This window comes from Melospiza georgiana, chromosome 13 (genome assembly GCF_028018845.1).
Source record: "Melospiza georgiana isolate bMelGeo1 chromosome 13, bMelGeo1.pri, whole genome shotgun sequence".
Classification (NCBI taxonomy): domain Eukaryota; kingdom Metazoa; phylum Chordata; class Aves; order Passeriformes; family Passerellidae; genus Melospiza; species Melospiza georgiana.
Window position 1 is genome coordinate 18,514,475 of NC_080442.1, and position 21,807 is coordinate 18,536,281.

At 45.3% G+C, this 21,807-nt stretch overlaps 2 protein-coding genes across 4 annotated transcripts in view; one reads left to right on the top strand and one right to left on the bottom strand.

Moving 5' to 3' along the window:
• Positions 1–2,359: 2,359 nt before the first annotated feature.
• Positions 2,360–17,061, top strand: SLC24A1 (solute carrier family 24 member 1). The gene is made up of 9 exons (XM_058033529.1): positions 2,360–3,280; positions 4,626–4,685; positions 5,182–5,290; positions 11,503–11,586; positions 13,803–13,903; positions 14,518–14,721; positions 15,084–15,173; positions 16,001–16,167; positions 16,812–17,061. The coding sequence occupies exons 1-9, from the start codon at positions 2,360–2,362 to the stop codon at positions 17,059–17,061; spliced, it is 1,986 nt and encodes a 661-aa protein (XP_057889512.1).
• Positions 17,062–18,012: 951 nt separating this feature from the next.
• Positions 18,013–21,807, bottom strand: part of DENND4A (DENN domain containing 4A) — a 48,987-nt gene continuing 45,192 nt past the window's right edge. For all 3 annotated transcript variants that reach the window (XM_058033169.1, XM_058033170.1, XM_058033167.1), the window contains one exon: positions 18,013–21,710. In XM_058033169.1, coding sequence (XP_057889152.1) covers positions 21,574–21,710 — 137 coding nt within the window. In that variant the 3' untranslated portion in view covers positions 18,013–21,573. The remainder of the gene's footprint in view (positions 21,711–21,807) is intronic.

Here is a 21,807-nt window from a genome sequence, read left to right on the forward strand (position 1 = left end):
TGTTAAATCCTTGGCTAGAGATGATGTTATTTCTTCCCCTGTGAAGCTGCACCATATCAGTGCCACAGAAGAGTCCCAGGCCCCTGCTCTCTCCCTCTGCCTCAGCGCTCCTGGCACAGGCCCTGAGGGATTTTCCAGCAGACAATGAGTTTTAAACCTTGCTCTGGCATTGCAAAATGGTCACATACTGTGGCAAAGACCAGCAGAGCTGCTTGTCTGGCATCTGGCCTGTCAGCCACAGGAGATGCCTCAAAGTGTTCCATGTTTAAAAGTGTTTGTAAATGTGATTTAGCCGCTGCCAGGGCCGTGAGGGTGATCCGTGTCCATGGCTGGTGCTTCAGTGCAGGAGTTTGTGAAGGGGATAATCACCTGTCCTCACACTGAGAATAACCTGTGGTAGCAGACAAAGGTTCAGAGATAGACCCAAATCTATACAATACTATTTAATCTTCTTAGAGGCTGTGGGTATTAAACTGGATTGGGAATTCCTCCACTAACATGTCCTTCACACCTGACCCGCTCTTCTTTTGGGACTCTGCCAGCAGAGGAGACATCCTGAAAATGGGATCATTTTCACCTGCCTCTCTCTGCAACAGCATCTCCCATCTGGCTGTTAAGTACCAAAGAAGCTTCCAGCACTACACCCAGCCTCTGGAACTCCCCTTCGTCCTGGACAGACCTTTGGAAGGTAGGCTGGGGAGCTTTGTGTGATTGCTTGGATTTCGTGTTACTGAGACAGGAGGTTAGAAAAGGAGTTTATCAGGAATTGACCTAAACTTAGAAGACTAGAGAAACAATTCTGAATTCTTCTGGTCAGGAGTTGTGAAAGGCTGCAGAGCTCTTAGAACTGATCCTAGTTTTGGATTTCTTTCTGTTTGCAAAACATCTTTTAAGCAGCTTGTTTTGGAGCTTTTAAAATAGGAGTGTGTGCATAACTGTATTCTCTCTCTACCTTTTAACTCTCCTGTCTTTGTTAGGGAAAGTTATTTTCTCTTAACATGCAATTTGTTATACCTCTTGTGCTGTTCTGCCACATGTATGTTTATTTTCTTTTTATGTATGAAAAGCAAAGCTTGTATTATCTATTTATTTAGGCATTCCCATAACCCTCTCTTACAGTTGCCTTAGTGATTCTCCCAGTTATTTAAATTAACATTGCCTGTTTTGCAAGGAATTTAGGCTGTTAACTTCCCTGGGTGTTATGCAAGAGGGTGACTGTGTGATAACTTGCATGAAGAGCTTATCTGAGAATGGTTTAGAAAACTATGATTCACAGCTAAAGAATAATGTAACATGCCCACTCTGGGGGAAAAAATAATCTATGAAGAGTGTCATTCTAAGGTAAAACATTCAAGCAGTGCTGAAGAGTGAATTCTGTCCAGCCCCAAATCCTTGTTCCTGTGCTGTCACAGCTGCAAGCACTGTCACTCTGACATTTACAATTTCTCCCCCTTTCTAAATGCTGTTCACATAATTATGCAAGATATGCTAATTACCCCCTAATAAAAGGTATGATTACAATTCCACTTTGCCAGTTCTGATTTCAGAAAGCCCTGAAAAGATGTAGTCATAGAAACAAATGGCTGCTCAGCACCCCCAGTTTTACTAGAACCACGTTCTCCTCACCCTCTGCTCAAACTGAAGGAAAAACCTCACCCTTGGATGGTTTCCTGGAGAGTGAAAGGCTGGAAAGCCATGGAGCAGCATCACATCTAAACCAGTTTCCATCCCCCTGAGGTTGTTTTGGTGAATAACTGGTTTAGCAGGGATACTTGAACAGCTTGGTCTTGTCTTCAGAGCATCATTTTTAGCAATTTAAATTTGGTTCCTTGACAGAAGCCGTATCCACTCCTCCTGCACCACACTGACCCAATTGATAATATTGCAGAATAACAACTGGACTCTGCTCAATGCAGTCCTTAACAGCTCCTGGATATGGGCATTTGGTGGAACCAGAATTCAGCTTGGATTGGACTGCCTCAGCCAACTCCACTCTCTTAAGCCAAACCTTTCATTATTAATCAGCATAGCCTACAGTCATATTAATAAATAGACTGAAATCTGGATCTAGATCTCTCTTTACTCATTTAAATCCATTTCTTTTTATAGAAAAATAGACAAGCAGTCAGTGAAGGGCTGCTGCCCAAATGCTGGAAAGTTGCAGTACTTTGTTTTTCACACTAGATTTTCTTTTGCAGGATTCCCCATTCTGTGCTGTGCAGCTCCACTCCTGATGCTCCAGATCAGCTAGAAATTGTGCTTGCAGTTCCAATCCTGATGCTCCAGATCAGCAAACTGCTGACCAAGTGAAGTCTTCAGTGGCTTCTGGACACAGGTCTGAGTTTGGAACCTTTAGGAAATGCATTTACCACGCAGGAGGCGGCTACGGAGGAACCGAATCCTTTTCTTGCTTGCCACAGTGTTGGTCCTCTCCTTCTACCAGCTCCAGTCCAGCCCCTCTGCCCTTCCAGCATCACACAGAGCCCCCCAGCCCACGGACCCTGCCAAAGTGACCTCCAGGGACCTCCCCAGCAACAAGACTGCTGTAAGAGGCAATGGCACAGCACCCAAAATCAGGCACTGCATCTATGTGGATCCTGAGCCAGCTGTGCCCGTCACCACGTCAGTGGGCACAACACCACAGCAAGAAAATTCCAGTGAAAGCTCCCCAGATGAAAAACCACCCTATGAGTCCAAAGGAGAATATCCCCAGGACCTGTTCAGTGTGGAAGAACGCAGGCAAGGGTGGGTTGTACTTCACATCTTTGGCATGATGTATGTATTTGTGGCCTTGGCCATAGTGTGTGATGAGTATTTTGTCCCTGCTTTGGGAGTGATCACTGAGAAGTTGGAGATCTCTGAAGATGTGGCTGGAGCCACCTTCATGGCAGCAGGTGGATCAGCACCAGAACTCTTCACGTCCCTCATAGGTGTCTTCATCTCACACAGCAATGTCGGCATCGGTACCATTGTGGGCTCAGCAGTGTTTAATATCCTCTTTGTCATTGGCACCTGTGCCCTCTTCTCGAGGCAGATACTCCACCTGACATGGTGGCCCTTATTTAGAGACATCACATTCTACATTGTAGACTTACTGATGCTCATCCTGTTTTTCCTAGACAGTGTCATTGATTGGTGGGAAAGCCTCCTTTTACTGACTGCCTATGCCACATACGTGTTCACCATGAAACATAACGTGTTCCTGGAGCAATGGGTGAAGCAGGAGCTGAAAAAGAAGCTAAATGCTGTGCAGGCAGCATCAGCAGAGCATATGCGGAAGGTTGGTGTCCTTAGAGTTCAGAGGGCAAGTTGGAAATAACTTTTAGTGTAAACCACAAAGAAAAACTGCATCTCCTTCACAAAGCACATATTCAAACCTCAGAATGCAGGTACTGGTCAATAATTATGGGTTTAAAATGGGGGAAATCCAAACTAGTGAGATCTAAGAAAGTGGAGACCATCACTAACAGGGAGTTCTGCCTGTGCAATTACTAAATATCTCTTGGCTGCTTTCAAAGGTGTGTGGGATTTTGCTTACTTTGTTGTTCAAAAGAAGTTTCAGCAAGAACACTTGCAGAAACACATTTTTGGTCTGGGAATAAGGTTGGACAATTCTGGTACACAGGGTAGAAAAAGCTTCTGTCCCAGCCTCTTGCAACTGAGAGATGTTGGAGGAAATTCTCTTTTCTCTCTCTGAAGCCAGATGTGTTGCTGGGATGCTGGTGGTATCACTCCTTACCTGATCAGCAGCACAGAAAGGCATCTGGCAGCTTTAGCAACCACTGCCTGCTCTCCTGGGCAGCATTCACAGATTGAAGTGCCCAAACCCAATTCCATGGCAGCAGATTTCAAACTCTCCCCTGGCACTGCATGCTCTGCTAGTCAGATGTGTCCCTGGCCCTCAAGCATGCTTTACCTTCAGATCCTGGCACTCCACATCATTTAAGGAAAGGAAGGAAGCAGATAAGGAAAGTCAGGGTAGCTGAAGTGGTGCAGAATCAAGAAACTCCTTCTCTTTCCTACTCCTGGTTTGTTGTTCAGCCAGTCCTCACAGCTGGGAGTCCTGAAAGCTCCTGGGTTACATTTCAGTGGGATACATGTGCAAGAAACTGCAGTGACACACACACATCACTGTGGACATCACCAAACATCACAGATTGAATCCAGCCCTGCACTTGAAGTTTGCAGAGAGCTCTCACTAATGTTTAGTAGCATGACAGAGAGCTGCTGAACCTATCCCTTGGGAAAAATTAATCACAGAAATTATAAATGATGGAAAGTAATGCTAATCACTGTAAAAAAACCCTGTCTTTGAACCTTCTCTCTGCTGGAAAATGAGTAAGGATACACATGTTTGGGGATGCAGTCTGGGTCTGTCTGTAGCTACAGGAATCAGTTGTGAGTCTGCCCTCAGGTGCCTGCATCCTCGCTGGGAGGCTTTAGGTAGAATCCTGCTTTATTCAGAAGCCAATGGGTTTAAGGAGGCTCATGGCTTTGGCTCTTTCAGTAGCATCCATGGACATTTGTGTCAGCTGTGCCACTTCCCCAGAGGCAGCAGCCTGGAGGATCATTAGATCTCGAAGCAGCAGAGGTGATTGGTCATTTCTGTTCTTCATTACTTGCAGACAAGCAGGGCAGTTGTAGATGATGGAACAACGAAGCCACCAGATGTGAGGAAGCTTCAGGTAGGTCTAAGAAACTTTACAGGGATCTGAAGTAATGGTATTTTGAATCTCTCCCCTATGTCAGGTCATAAATAAAAGTGTCAACTCCTGTGTCAAGAAACCTGGACCAAAGCCTGTACCATATCAGGCACAATGGCCACAGTTTGCTCAAGGAGACACCTGGCAGAATCCTGTCCTTTAAGGAATTTTTACAAAATTTAAGAGACAGCTCAGGCTTCCCAGGTGGATTTAACTAGAAGAGTGCTGCTCATTCTCTGCTATAAAACAGTCATATAGAAATTCAGACAGTGACTCTTCTTACCTGATTTCATGGCCAAATTTCTTCCTGGGCTGTCATAGCAGCAGCTGGTGGGGTCTGTCCTTTCTCTTTTGCTCAGCAAACACTGAGCACTGATTCCTCTGTTGCTGTTGAATTGCTGCCCCATGGCCTGGAGAGGCCTTGTCTGGTGTAGAGGACCAAGAAGCTGGAACTGAGTGGTTTTGTGCCTTCCCACAGCCTGGGCCAGCCCTGCAGCGGGGCAGCAGCTCGGCCTCCCTGCACAACTCTCAGATGCGCGGCACCATCGTCCAGCTCATGATCCACACCCTGGACCCCCTGGCAGAAGGTGAGTGCATGCTCCACACCACAGGGCCTTGGCTTCACAGCCCTGAATGGTTTCACTGGGAATACAATCAGTATTTTGGGGTCAGTAACTCACCCTTGGGGTGCAGCTGAGTATCACAGGTGGTGTCAGGTGCAGGGAGCTCTGTGACAGTGGGATGTGCCCCTTCCAGTTGCGTGGCTGCCAAGGACAAACACCTCATGTTTTGGTCCTGCCATGTCTGCTTTTCCTGTGCCCAGCTGGTTACTGCTGTGGTGGCAGCTGCTGCTGGGATCCCTGGAAGTGGTGACATCCTCTATCTCTGCTGTCTCTCTGATTGCAGTGCAGTTAATGTGAGTTAAAGGCTCCCCCTGTCCCATAGCACATCCCATCTTCCTCTTCTTAGCTCAGACCTCATCCCAGCCCTGAAAGAGCAGCACAAAAAGAGGATAAATCCCTTGAGGAATTCTCTTTTTGACAGTGGTTAAAATCCCAGCTGAGATTCTAATCCTGATGGTGAGGCCAATTCTGTGTGATTCAGGCTGACACCTCTGAAAGCCCACCAATCATCACTGCCATGGCACAGTGTGCCCACAGCCCTGTGCAGGCAATGGGCAGCTCCCCAGGGCCAGGGAATGACCAGCTCAGATCCAAAACCTCTTTTAAACTGCCCAGGAAGCCTCATCTCCAGACAGACCAGGGTGTTTGTACACAGCCTTTTAATGTGTTGCTTTATATTAACTTTAATCCAATCACACTGTGGAGGTTTATTTTCAAAGGGGTGAAGCACATTAATAAAAAACATCTTTAAGATTTTCTTTCCTAGCCCAGAACATGCCCCACCCCTCCACTGCCCTACTTGTTCTAAAGAGATTATCTGCTGCTCATTCAAAGAGAGATTGAAGCTAAGCAGATCAACACCTCTCGTGTCCCTCACAGAGGTTACAAAGAGGACTCTCCAGATCAGAATCCCAGCTGCACAAACTGATCAAGGGAACAAGGAGGCTGGAGGAGGACAGCAAGGCAGATCAGTGTCTGCTTTGACAGATTCCAGTGAAGGCACCCAATGTGTTATCAGCAGTAGCCTAACAAGAGCCAGACTCATCAGGGTTTGTTCCTTGCCTCCTGTGCCTCCAAAAGGTTGTATCAACAGCACCAGCATAGACCCAAAACCTTCCAAGAGGATGTGCCATTGCCTTGAGCATCAGAACGTGCCAGAATTGAGGGGCTGCTGCCACTCAAAAACCTTCCAGCACCTTCTCATCCCACACCTCTAAATGTCTCTGTGCAGTATCTGCCCACCCAAGGCCACCACAAGTTTGGCTTTCTGATCCAGGTTGGTGCCCTGGTGAAACTCTGGGACCCCTCAGCAGGAGAGCTCTGAGGGGCTGAGGTTGGCAGCCAAGGCCAAGGAGAGCCCCAGCCAGTTCAGCCCAGAACAGGGAGCTTTCCCCTGGCCTTGCTGAAGAGGCTACTGCTCCCAGGCCTTGTGACTATGGAATAAACAGGACCTGGCGACCAGTTTGGATTTTCTCTCAAAGAGAACTTGCCTACTCATTTCATAGAATCACTGCATCATTTAGTTTGAAAAAGACCTTTAAGATCATCAAGTCCGACTGTTCCCCCAGCACTGCCAAGGCCACGTGTCCCCCAGTGCCCCATCCACACATCCTTTAAACCCCTCCGGGCATGGTGACTCCCTGTGCCAGGCTTGAGAACCCTTCGGGTGCAGGAATTTTCCCGATATCCAGCCTGCGCCGGCGGCCCGGCAGGATGAGTTGTGTGTGTGCAGCAGCCACTAGATGGGAGTGTGGCCGTGTGTATCTGTGCCTGATACTGCAGGGACCGCGCGGGGATGGGCTGCAACAGCCTCTCCTGAAGGGTTTTATAAACCAGAGCCTCTACTTTAATAACGCCACTGAGCTAATGGCAAAACCTCTGCCCCAGCTACATGCCTGCTCCACTCAAGGCTGTGAGAAACAGGACACCACCTTACAAAATATAACAATAAAATTACTGATATTACAACAGCTCAGCACTCAAAAATCAAGGAGCCAATGTGTCAAATCCTGTGTGTCTTGTAGGAGATACTCCTTAATCTGATAACTTCCTACCTAAAGAAAAGAGTTTGGAGAAAAGGAATTTATGCACAGACTGAGAAAACTAAGTGCCTTGAGGAGCTTGGCCAAAGAGATGGAATAACATCCCAAGGAAGGATCTGGAAAAGGATTTGACCCTGCAAGGCACATGAGGGCTTGTGTTCTGATATGTCAATAGCTCCTCGTCCTGTGTTAACAGCCCTGCAGCCCTGTGGGACCCTGGGGACAGCTGTGCCTGCTTCCCATGGATCTCCAACACTGTCCCTCCCTTTGCTGGGTGTGCAGCTCTCTCTGTACCAGGCACATTTCTGTAATTAGGCTGCCACATAAAAGATGATCCCAAAGCAATATATCTTCCCTCAAGGGCTCTTGTTCCTTCTTGCCAAGGCCTGTGGCATCAGCACTTACAGGCTGTGGAAATGAACACTCAACAGAAGGAAAAGGTTGCCAACAGTTGCTCAGCAGTTCCTCACTGAACCTGCTGCAATCAGGATTCTGTAGGGTTTCCTTCTTTCAGCTGCCCTTGCTTTTTATTTGGGCAGCACAGAAGTGGTTTCAGGGCAGCAAGGCCCAAAACATTGAAAAGCTGCCAGCACTGGGCCTCCAATCCCAAATATCAGGGAAAGAAGTCTTGGAAATGCAGGAGTGTGAAACACAAAGCTGCAACACCCCTTGTGTGAAACAAAATTTCTCTTTTGAAGAGTGGATTGAGTTCAGAATGTGGAGTTATTTCTTTTTGTATTAGGAAGGTATCATTATTTAAGTCTTTGTCTCAGAGAGACTACGCGTTTACTTTGGAAGTTCTAATATTTACATGGCATCCTGAATTATATTTTTGAAAGAACTTTTTACCTTCAATGTGCCTTTTTTTAAATTAGGAATTTCTAGCAAGTTTGTTCTCTTGTCCTTTTCCCCAGTTCCTGTGAAAATGAGTAGAAGAAGAGCGTGAGATCTTTTCCAGATCATCCCATTAGAGACCAGAGGGAACTGTTGGGGAAGTAAAGGCAGTGAGGATTTTGGAAATGCTCAGGAACCCTCTCATTTCTGAACCTCTAGCCTTACCACCAGACTCTTTAAACTCTAGTCACACAGGGAACAAAGCAGAAACCTACATTTCTTTTTGAATGAAGCAGAAGGCTCCAGCAGAGAGGTTGTCAGAGCTGTGTGCCCTCACTCTGCCCCAGATAACAGGGTAATGATTTTGAAAATTAGACCAGAGCAATGGGCACTGTTGCAGGCTGGAGAAGGCTGAATGCAGCTACAGCTTCTCCTTGCTTCATTAGCATTCCAGATCCAGAGGGCAAAAAGGAATCACAAGACTTTTTTTATACTTCCACTTTTATATAGCAGAATCTCCAAATCCTTCAGGCTCATGCCAAACTGTAAAGAAAAAATCCTCCCTGCTGATTGTGTTGCCAGTCCTGTTAGAGTGAATATTAGAGCCAAAGAGTGAATTAAACGTAAGAGCCAAATTCAAGGTAGAAGCTCAGCTGCTACCTGAAGTCCACCCTGGATGCTGTCAGTTCAGAGGACAAGACTTCTCCTGGAGAGCCTCTCAGGGCCACTGGACACAGACATGTCCTGTGTGATGGGCTCTCAGCCCTGGGGACAGAGCAGCCAGCAGTGAATGGCCCAGGGGACTGAGAGGGACACTGCCTTGCACAGCCCATGGACATCCTTCCTCCCCATGCTGACCTGCAGATCTGGCCAGCTTAGAGCCAGCTCTGCCTCCAGTCTCAGTCCCTCCTGCAGGAATTGTGTGCCAGAGGAATTACCACCCTTTTAAAGGAGGCTGATCTCATGAGAACTGGCCAGTGGCCTGGGCCTAATCTGTTTATCCTGACAGAGATGCTCCCGGGCTCCTCCCAGCCTGGGGCCTGGCTGAGGGCAGCGAGCCAGGAGCTGGAATTTCCATAATCTCAGGCTGAGCCTGACCCTGCTGACTGCAGCTTCTGCAGCAGCTTCAGGGAAAAGCCAAACAGAAAGATGCATTGCCCAGTGCTTAGAGGAGACTGGGAGCAAAAGGTCACCCCTGCACTGAGGGATGTGCTTGTGCACAAGCACAGGGGGAAGGAAGCCAACATTTCACATCCCCTCCAGTGACCTTCAGTATTGACAAGGAGCATGGAAGAGTCAGGCTCTTGAGTCCCAGCCAGCCTTTCCAAGGAGAAGAAATTATCATTTGATTAGAAATTCTTACCTGCAAGGGTGGTGAGGCCCCAGAACAGGGTGCCCAGAGAAGCTGTGACTGCCCCTGGATTCCTGGAAGTGTTCAAGGCCAGGATGGATGGGGCTTGGAGCAGCCTGGGATGGTAGAAGTTGTCCCAGCTCATGGCAGGGGGGTGGGATTGGCCTTTAAGGTCCCTTCCAACCCAAACCATTCTGGTACTCCATGATGGTTTCATCCTAGTCCAACCATTCCAGTGCTCATTGGAAATCCCAGCTGGTGAAAGATGTTTCTGTCAGACAGCAGCAGGAATCTCACCAGTGTAGGACTTGTCCCCTGAGGTCTTCCTGTCTGGCCTGGGCCCAGTTATTGGACATACAGCAGAAGTTACTGATTTTCACAAGGTTCAGCTCACAACAATAGTTCTGCCCACATGGCTGGACATGCTATTTCTATTATCTCAGTGTCACAGTGATTAATAAAATGGTAGGGCCCCACCCTTGAGGCAATATGACAACTGCACCTTCTGGGTGCATAGTCAACAACACAGTAGATTAAATCAGTGTGATAAAACTTTCAGAGAAAATTATTTTACAGCCCTGCACACAAGCCAAACACAGCATTGGCCAATTCTTGTGGCTACTGCCCATGTGCAAACCCAGTGACCCTCAGTCATTGTGTGTGCAGCTCAACAGAGGACAGAGATTAGAGCAAAATGGGGCTTTTCTTTGAGCCCATTCTTGTTCACTTTCACTGAGAGCAGTAAGACATTTGAGTAAAAAACAACTATAGAGCCACACAGTTCCACAGTTCACTGTAAATCAATAAAAAAAGCAGCTCAGCTGAGTAAGGCAGAGCTTGGTTCACAGTGGAAGAATCTCTCAGCAGTCCCAGAAATAGAGCACCAGACCTGTGCTGGTGAAGAACATCTCTCAGACAGCCTGAACCATGCTGAACCTGGATACCAGGAATTTAGAACAGCTCCAGCAGGAGACACTTGTGTATACTTAGAAAAATCAATCATTTTCCAGGGAACGGGAACACAAAAGGTGTTTATTTTCCATTCCCTTCAGGTGCCTAGGCTGTAAGCAGCACCCTAAAGCCTCTTCAACAGCCACATGGCAGGAGGAAGGTGTGATTTTTAGTTTGCTCATAATCTAGCCTAGGCAAAAAATCAATAGTCCATTGTGATCATGATGATATTGCACTGAAACTCCCCGTCTGTTCTTTCTGCATTTTATTCCTATGAAGTACAGATATCCTTTGTATTACTGACCTGAAAAGGATTTCTCATTCCTCTTGATGCCTTGAGAGGCTGGCTAGAACAGAGGCTAGACAGTGTTAAAGGAATAAAGTAGGGATTTATTAAAAGGCCTTCAAAGGATACACCTTGGGCAGTACAAGAGCCTGGCCATGGCTACACCCAAGATGGACAGCAGGTCACACATTTCCACACTTTCATAAGTTTTGGTCCATTTCCATATTGGAGTTAATTATCCAGTTGCAGCTCCAGGTTATGCAGCCCCATCCTCCCAGGCTGCTCTCCTCAGTTTGCTGTTGTTTGCACTTTTTGGGCCTGAAGCTGCAATGGTATCCTTGGTTCTGGGGCTGGAAAAGGAGTTTTGTCTGAACTGTAAAGAGAACTTGATAACACTGTATATGAAGTTCAGAGTTATGTACTAATGCAGTACAGAATCTGGAAAATATAAAAGCTAAAAGCTTTAGGCATCACTCTATAGTCTCCTTAAATAGTTCTGTCAAATTGCTGGTGTAATTGCTGTAGCACCAAGCAGTTAAATCCAACAGCTATGAGCACCTAGCAGCAGCCAAACCTGAGCTCACAGCTAGAACAACCCCTGGGGCAGCACCTGCAGGGGGAAGGGGGCAAGAGCTCGTGAGTGTTGGGGGAGGCAGGGCCAGGGGGGCTTTGCAGTGACAGCCCCTGATGATCGTGTCCTTCTCACCCACAGCAAAATTTAAAGACAGGGTTGACACCCTGAGCAAATTGGCCAAGGTCAAGGCTGAGACCCTGGAAGGACAAGGCTCCCAGCCAGGTGAGTGCAGGAAGAGCCAGCACTGTTTGCCTTGTTTTGCACTGCAAGCCCTCACCCCTTCCCAGCACGCAAAGCCCAAGGGCAGGCAAGGAAACTCTGGGGTGTGACACAAATTTTGTGCTGTTTCTGGGCACAGATGGCTGCTGTAACAATGCAGCAGGAATCGACTGATGCACGCAGCCATCCCCAGAGGAGCTGTTAGTGAGGCAGGGCAGGGAGAGCTGCAAGGGTGGACTGCAAATGGCCATGGAACAGTGCAGGAGGGAAAGCAGGGCACTGCAGACACTTGGGTGCTGCTGCTCTTTGGCAGACCCTGCAAATGAGGTGTTGGTTAAAACCAAGTACCTTCACATGCTTGCAGAAGGGCACAGAAGGTTCCTCCAGAGGGAATAATCGACACTGTGTCTGTATCAATTCCAAGGACCTGTGCACCCTTCCTTGTCCCGTTCTCGGCTGTTTTTGATGGCCCGGAAAGGCTCGGGATGGCCTTGGGACAGCCCATGCTCCAAAGGACAAAAAGAGTCTTCAGGTTTTTTCTCGGTCTCCAGTGTTTATGAGTTTTTATCTACAAGATTTTCTCTGGGCCCGACAGAGGTCTGCACAGCAGCCAGCCATGAGCACACTGAGAGCCCCCAGGGCGGTCACCTATCTTTATACCCAAAACTACGTATAAGATATTTACCTACTTTCCCCAATACCTTTCACCCTTATTGACAAGTGCACTTTTAGTAAGAACCAATCCCAAAGTGCCACCACCACCACAGAAGATGGAGGCCAAGAAGAAGAAGAAGAAGGACAGGACACGCCCTAATTCCTCCATCTTGTTTCTCTAGACCCCCCTGTACTGAAATTCTAAAACCTGTGTTTCACACTATAATTAACCTATCCCTTCACCATTTATCCCAGTGTGATCCTCCCATCCTCATACAGGTGTCGTCCCCTGTGCAGGATCAAAGTCCAGCCACCAGATACTTCTGGCAACATTCCAGGACCTCCAAGCCCCCCAAGGGTTGTCTCAGTGACTCTGCACATCAGGACTGCTGTGCTGAGATCCCACACTTCCTTTAACAGCATCACAGAATCATATAGTGCTTTGGGTTGGAAGGAACCTTAGAGACCATCCCATCCCAACCCCTGCCAAGGGACACCTTCCACCATCCCAGGGTGCTCCAAGCCCTGTCCAACCTGGCCTTGGACACTTCCAGGGATGGAGCAGCCACAGCTTCTCTGGGAACCTGTGCTGGGGCCTCACCACCCTCAGAGGGAAGCATTTCTAATCCAACATTTAACCTGCCCTCTGTCAGTCACTCCTGACACAAAGGCTGCTGTGGAGCCAGAGCTGACCTGTGCTACAACACAGATTTGTGCTGCCAGCAAGGCTGAAGATTTTGAACACCAAGAAACTTTGGTGTGGAAAGTGCCAGCTCCACACCACCCAGGCACTTGAGCACCTCACAGAAGTGAATGAGCCCAAATTTGAGAGAAACACCGTTTAAAACCCAAGTAAATTCTTGGTGTGTGCTATAAATACCACACTGACTTCACTCCCTCATCCCTGCTCCGTGTTATCCATATTTCTGCTGTTCCCACAGAGGTTTCTGTGTTCCTCTTGGCTATGCAGGTTAATGCAGGAACAGCAGGACATTGCAGTTATTTCCTTGCATGTGTCAGCACTTTCCTATTTGCTTTTGAATACCCACCAAAAGATCAGGGATTAAAGTCTGGCAGCACATCCTGGTCATTTCTCAGAAGCCTTGAAGAGTATCAGGTCCCTGGAGAATGCTGTGCTCTACAGAGGGAGGGGGGAGCTTGGGGGAAACCTGAGGAGCAAAGCTTTACATCCTTTCTGGGTTTTAAGGATGGTTTTAATACAAACTTCAGAATCCAGAAAGAAACCAAGAAATGCCCATCAGCTGTAAATGAGGTAATTAGCATTTCCCTGCCCCTTACAGCAGTTCTGCATGAAGGTCAGAGGAGCACCAAGGTCTCACTCTGTTCCAGGTGGGCCAGATTCTGCCCAGATTTACTAAACACAATCACAGCAGTCAGGGAGGACACACAACAAACCAAAGCAATCTGAGGGTATTTAACCTGAAATGCCACCACTGTGGGAGGGAGCTGAGACCCTCTGCTGGTCACAGGGAAGGTGATCCCTGATATGCTGGGCACTCATCCAGGATGACTGAAACCAGCATTCCTTCTTATTGCTCTTGCAGAAGAGGGAAAGAAAGCACCAAGCAACGTCCAGGTGACTCCTGCCACTGAGTCTGAGCCCAGCAAGGACACACAGAAGGCAGATGTGCCACAGGATGGACAGGTACCCAAATCAGGAGCACAGGCACTGAGTGCCCACCCAGGCTGACCTTCTCATGTCCTTTCCTTCCCTTCCCTCTCCAGAGCTGTTGGGACAGGACCCAGCCCATGTCACTGCCATCTATAAATAGGCTCTGTGTGTAGTAATCTAAGATGCTGGCTGAAACACTTTGGCTTACAAACACAAATTGGGTCCAAACGATGACACCAAGTGATACTGGATAGTATTGACCCCTCAAGTGACTCTTCTGAGGGTACTCCAGGGTAAGGAGAGATAAGAGCACCTGCCTGTCCTGTGCTCACCAGCAGACTGTTCTGTTTTGCTCCCCAAATGCCTTTTGGGTGATTGGGCAGTTCCAATGAATAAAAGTTTTTTTCAAGGACATGAAATATTTGTTTCTAAAAGGTGGTTCTAATTAATGGATGCCCATTAGTTAACAATACACAGGTGCTGGGTTGGGGTGTGCCTGGGTCCTGTCCCACAAGAGCTGTGGCTGCCCTCAGCAGGTTACAAATGTGAGCTCTGCTCAGGTGAGGCCACAGTGAGTAACTGCAGCTCCTTGTTCTGCTCCTTGGGTGAAAATATATTGGCTTTTTGATTTTTTATTCTGTGTACAGCCCCCCCCATCAAGCAGTGACACCTCAGATGACAGCAGCTCTGAGAGCCAGGAGGACAGTGATAGTGACAACACAGAGAGTGATGAAAACGATGAGCCCTTGTCTCTGGAATGGCCAGAATCAAGGACAAAACAAGCAATTTACCTCTTCCTCTTTCCCATTGTCTTTCCTCTCTGGAGCACTCTGCCTGATGTCAGAAACTCGGTAAGAATCCACCTTCCTTCTGCTCCTGGAGTCATGAACTGAGCTACAGATTTCCTCTGGGCCAGAGTCCCTGGGTCCATTTTCCCATGTCTGGAGTCTTTGCATAGCTGAAGGGCTGTAACTACTGCAGGGAGTGGGACAGGAGCCCCAGCTGCAGTGTAATGTCATTCCAGACTTAATTTAATAAACCACAAATTCTAGCAACTACAGGTCACCTAATCAAGCTGAAAAAGAGCAAACAGAGACCAGGGGCCAAGTTAAGCAATCAATTGCAGTGAAGTGTTTCAGGTGAATAGTTTTCAGTGGGGACTATTAACTTCCCTGAAACTTCTCTTTTTTCTTTCCAAACTTGATTTCAACAGGAATCAAAAAAATTCTTTGTCATCACATTTTTTGGATCCATCCTCTGGATTGCGGCATTCTCTTATCTCATGGTGTGGTGGGCTCACCAGGTGAGAGGTTTTGTTTTTCCTGCAAATCCCCATTTCAGATCAAGTAGATGGAGTGAGGGGACAGTATTACTGTGACATTTTATCTGATGAATTACAGCTGCAGTCATCCATCACAACAGTAGAAACTTTGTTTTGTTAGAACCCAAAAGGGAATTTTCGATGTCCTTTTTTTGATTTGACAAAGATGCATTCATTTCTGAGAGCTTCTAACAGAGTTTGTGCATCAGTAAAAGCACCATCAAGATTTATCTTAATTCTGACTTTTCATTAATGAATGTTTCTGTGCAGAACATAATTATCCATTACCTAATTAAAATTCTAGGAAAATATAGGTTCTGATTCTGGAAGATGCTAAATGTTCTTCCCTCCCCCATCTTAATATTCACTTTGTATTCTGGGAAATAACATTTCCATCTTGTAGGAACAGCCCCCCAGTCTGTATTGAGTGATATACAGCACATGCACAGTAGATCTGATCATTCCATAAATCCAAGGGCTGTCATCTCCAAAGGCCCTTAGATCTTGCACAACTGATGTTAAATTTGCAAAGGCAGACAACATCCAGAAGAGGAGGACTGAGGACAGGAAAATTGACCTTGGCTCAGTGCTGGCATCAATGTGGTCAGATTTCCTAAACTACAGAGCAAACCCAGAACCAACAAACACAGTAAAATGGAAATTATTAGTCCTATAAATCAGGAAAATGCTGCCACACTTATGGGACTTGGAATATTTTAACTCAAGTATGGCACAAACCCTAACACTGCACAGAGCAATTGCACTCCATGTTCCACTGCTAAAGCCCTACCCAACATTGTGTTGATTAGGTTGGTGAGACAATTGGGATCTCAGAGGAGATTATGGGGTTAACCATCCTGGCAGCAGGCACATCCATCCCTGACCTCATCACCAGTGTCATCGTGGCCCGGAAGGGCCTGGGGGACATGGCTGTGTCCAGCTCTGTGGGCAGCAACATCTTCGACATCACTGTTGGGTGAGTACCAGGGCCATGCCAAGAGCTGCATTTCTTCTGAAACACAAAGTTACCAGGTTTGAAACCAACGTGCCTCAGTTAATTTCATTTTAGCTGTAGTTAAGTGAAGGGCAGCTGAGCAACCAGTTCCTTTTGAAGAAACCCAACCCAAATCCAAACCCAACCAGGAAAGACAAACTGTTGTAACTCAGCCCACTATCTTCACCCAATTAACCAAATCACCATTCAACACAAAATTACCAATTTTTCAAGACAAAAATGCAAGACATCTTTGGCTAATGTCCAAGTTGTACAGGAGCCTTACCTGGTCACTCAGACATTCATCTCCTGGGGAAGGTCAGTATCAGCGCCTGCATCTCCCATCCTCAACCATCAGGACATTTCTTTATTATAGCTCACCAAGGCACTTAATTCTTAGGTATTATTTTCAAACCCTTTTACTCTTGGATTGCATTATGATAGTGCAAGCATTATCCAAATGTATTTTTGACAGGAAAAACATCCAGTTTAGATTTATGCTGAGTTATATTGAATACAATAATGCATTTTTCCCCTTGTACCAGTTTGGAAAAATTGCTTAGTTATGATGCAGATAACAAACTGCCTTAAAACATTTATTTCAATTACTTTTCCCTTCCTTGCAGCCTACCAGTTCCCTGGTTCCTTTTTTCTATCTTCAATGGCCTCAGCCCTGTGGCAGTCAGCAGCAATGGTTTGTTTTGTGCAATTGTTCTCCTTTTCCTCATGCTCCTGTTTGTGATTATCTCTATTGCTATCTGTAAATGGAAAATGAACAAATTACTGGGGCTCACCATGTTTGCTCTTTACTTTGTGTTTCTGATCATCAGTGTGATGTTAGAGGACAAGATAATATCCTGCCCAGTGTCTGTATGACATGTGGACACTTCAAGATGGCTGTGAGGATCCAGCAACATCAAAAGGGGGCTGAGGTAGCAGTTGTTCTACTGAAAAAAAGCAACCAGAATTGTAACAAACTTACTGAAAATAAGATTCCTTTAACATGCTAAAAAATAAATCATCTTAACTGGTGTGTCAGCCTCTACTGTTTTTCTTTAGGATCAGAACAGTATTAAATGACCAATATTAAATAACACACACTCAGGCACTCGTGGAAAGGCCGATACAATTTAGATGCATGAAAATTTCACTATGGCTGATCCTCTCAAGGTAAAGGAGCTGATTTTCACTCACCAGAATATTTACTCATGGCAGGAAATTTTCAGGAACATGCTCAAAATTAGTCAGTGAACTGTCCAAACTCCCTGAAACCAATGAATTTTACTTCAGTGGGAGGAGAATCAGACTGATGTGGCTGGGTCTTTATGGAACTGCTCTGCTTAAAATCCCTGTGTGGACACTCAGACTGCATCGCAGCAGAGACCTCCCTCAAACTGCACTGAGCTCCTTTCAGATCTGTGCCTGATCTTGCAATGCAGTGCCTAAAACTCCTGTAAAGTGCCACTGGTACAGGTGTGATGGCACCTGGGTCTTGCTGCAAAAAAGACTGAAAGGCTCAGGGGTTAGAACAGCACATTACTCCCAATCAAAACTGAAGCCAGGAATCAAATACAACAAAGGAGTTGAATGCTGGGGGTTTGTTTTCATCCTGACACTAATCTCTGACAGTTACAGGTTATTTACCCAGCACTAATTCCTCTTGTTAACACTGACTTCTACATAGACAAGATGAAAAAATGCCAATGACATCACCAAACCTGAGAGGTTTATTGTTAACACCTCATGGGAGCACACAATGTGGTTAAGAGTTGCAGACATTTCTGTCACTCTAATCAATCTAATAAAATGTTAATGAAAATAACCAGAAAGATTTTAAGCTTTTTATTGACTCACTGTAAAACGTCTTTTTTTTTTGGGATGAGACAGAAAAAAACCTTAACATTGTGAACATTGACTTTGCATATTTTAAAGGAACTACAAACCAAAGCAAACATCCAACATACTGGTTTTTGGTAAATAAAATTTAAACATTACATATTTACAAATCTACAACCATTCATTTAAAAAGTGCTGCTTGCAGACTAACAAAGTACCATTTTTAAATCCCAGTGAGATAATATCCAGAAATACCCCTCTCTATTATTACTATTTGCATCTCCCATTTGTTACACTAAGACTTTACATGCAGGAATTTTCTCTTTCTTGGGATACAAATCATTTAATTTGCCAGTGGAAGTCAAATTCATCAGGCTGTAACTGTGCCAACAGCAAGACTTCTCAAATGGGACACAGCAGTGTCAGAGAAACAGCACAATTTCTATTCACATTTCAGTATTTCATCTCCAATAATTATTCCAGTGGAACCATAAGTAAAGCAAAATATATATTGCACTGCAAATGTAAAACCTTTGTTTCAGGTTTTGGACATAAGCCTTATTTAGTACACAAAAGGAGAAAATTAACTTCATACAAAATTTTAAATTGAAAATATGTCTCAAATATTTTATTTATTCATCTTTGTGGTATTGGAAAATATAGTCAAATTGCTTTTCTAATAAAGGAAAATGAGATTTGAAAACTGTTTCAACACTGAATTGTATGATGCTCTAAAAATTATCGACCTCAGGATATGTTTGGAACATTGTGACTTGAATGAGGAAAATTTCCCACTTATAGTATGTTGTTATTCTGACTCTGTTTTTATACATTTCTACAGTGGACTGACTTGCAACAGACTTTATAAAACAATTCATTAAGTATAATGATTTCACTTGGTGAGCTACTACATGATAGCATAATTTCAAAGCACACCCAAATTAACACTGGCAGCGCTTCAGCAGAGCCGTGCCGGGGATGCAGGACCCAGGGACTGTGTGAGGGCTGCACGGACAGCCCTGCTCCCAGGGCAGCATCCACCCCCTGCCAGTGTGGGGATGCTGGAAAGAAGTCAGACTGGTTGGGTTATAAGTCTGGAGGCAGTTGGAGTCCTTACAAGGAGGCTGGGACGAGGATGGAGGAAGGGCCACGTGTGACAGTGCTGCCCTGTGCCGTGTCCTGGGCATGGGGACCGGGCTCGGCTCTTCGGCCACCCCGGAACGGGAGTGGGAAGCTGGGTCATAGCTCAGCCCCTCTAACACCCCACGGCAGCTCTGGAAAAAGCACTTGCTCTCTCTCCTTTCATGGCTTGAAGATCCTATAGAACAGTGGCTGCCCCAGTGGCAAATGGGAAACAGAACTGCAGGGAGCTGGGAACACGACCTTCCACAGCACACCCAGCTATGAGCTTAAGTACAGCAACTACTGGAGGCAAGATTTCCATGGTAATGCAGCATTCCTACTGTACAGAGCAGCCATGCACACTAAGGGGTACTTACAGGGAATGTGTTCAAAAATAGCCTGTTTATTTCACAATAGTTCAGAGGAATGAAGAGGATATCTCTACCTTGTACCTGGGTGAAAAAAGGAGCTTCATTTCATGCACAAGGGTACTGTACAAGCGTGGCAGTACAAAAAGAGCATCATAAATTGTTAAAATAAATTAAATGTGAAAGATGTTGTAAGTGTAGCATTGCTAGCTCCACCTCAGGTGGGGGGATACGTTCAAGAAGGTCAGCTACATAATTAGCAGCACGTTAGAGAAGAGGCATTACCTGATGGAAGCTGTATCCAAGACTACATCCTGCAATTATCATCAGCACATACCTGCAGCTCTACAGGTTTGAAATCCTTTCTTAGGGCAGCTTCTTCTTACAACTTTACAGAGGTCTGGGAGGAGGTTACAGAGCTTCATATTCATAGCAGCATTACTTTTCATTTAAGCCATTAAGGCTTGCTCTATTTCACTTAATAAAGTAAATCTAGCTTTAAAGTTTATCACCTTTCTGCCTAAGTATTGCTGGTTTATTATACTTGCACACTAAAGATGTTTTTAAAAACACCTACTGGTAGGCAGACTGCAATATAAAATCTAATGTAACAGTTGAATATTTGGAAGTATTATAACAGCAACAACTAAAATTAGACGTGGAAAATAATTAAGATTACTTAAAATAAATCTATTTGTTAAAGCATGATTTAAATTTGTTTGGGGTGTTTTATACAGTTCAATGTCTGTTTTCCCACCTCCATGCAAGACTTCTGATATTTTCCCTGTAGCCTACCTTCTGGTGAGGAGTTGCTACGTGACTGAGAGCACAGAACATTTTTTAAATGTCTAGAACAAGAAAACATGAGGCAAAAGCCATGACTCCACCACAAGGATTGATATAGCAGTTTTCTACAAAGGAAACAAAAAGTTGTTTTTTCTGTGAAATAGAGACAGAACATTCCAAGTATGTTTAACTAAGCTCAATACGCCCCAGTAAGTTACATTCCCTATAATTCCCTGTGGCAAGTTTGCTGGATGTACTTGAGTTAGCAGCTTTGGATAGGCATTATGTGGTGCTGTACTGAGTGCCTCAAACACAACCTCTGAGACTCTGAGCGCTGCGTGTTCATGGAGAACTCACTGCAGGCTGGCATTTGCTCCAGCTCACATCTGGAATGAGCCACACCAACAAATGCCAACAGCTGAGATGGGCTGATTCCACAACAAAATCCATAGGACTCTTCAATGTGGTTTCCCTTTCCTAGGGAGTGGGGAGGGAAGGGAACAGGAGAGGAAGAGGAGATTTCTACAGAAGTGTTTCACAGAGACATCAGTGTATTTGTTAGAGTTTTGCAAAATTTACCATACCTTCCTTCTGACTGCTGTGGTAACATGTTTTCCAAGTGTGCATGAGAGAAATCCTGGATCTCCAGTACTGTATAGGTGAAGGTTAACATTTTCTATTCTGCTTTAAAAACAAATCACTCTTCAAAAAGTAACTGGACAAGTTACTATAAATAGCAGTGTACTGCAAAAAAAATAAGCACTGTATTGCTTCTGCAGCAAGTCCATTTAAAATTCACTCCAGTAATTTAAAAAAATTAAAAAAATATCAACTTACTATAAACAATTTAAAATATGTATAATACAACTTTGTATGCTCTTCATAACATCATGAATATTCTATGTAAACAATAGATTCTGAAGAATTTCCTTCGCTCACATTAGTTTCAGTGCATTGTTTCTGTCCACCTGTTACTTAATTTATTTTTTTTTTAAAGGGAGCTGTAATATGTCGTCCCAAGTCAGAGAACTGATTTTGTTTACAACCTGCCTCTCCACACACTGATTTGCAGAAAGGACAAGGACAGGGAAATAGTATTTGGCCCATTTTGCTCTCTGTCCATCTCCACAACCGCAGCCAGGCCGAATTTCCCGAGGCCTCGTGCCGCAGTCTGTCGCACATTCCTGAACACTGAAGACTGAGATGTTCCTTGTGACTGAAGTGGTTATTGTACACAGGGATACGTCATAGATATCACCTCTTTAGCCAGGTACATTTAAAGATATGGTTCTCCAAAAATCTTTCTGCATTCCATCACCCCAGTGCTGGGTGGTCTGTCGCAGTTATGAGTGTTCTTCACCTGATTAGCGGTGAGACGATCATAGGCCATTTTGTACTCTCTGTCAAAAGCATCTGCAGCAAGGGAAAAACAACTTCAGATAGCAAGCTCAAAAACACCACCCAAATGCCACAACAGCTGCATTTATCAGCACAAAATATCTGTAAAGTC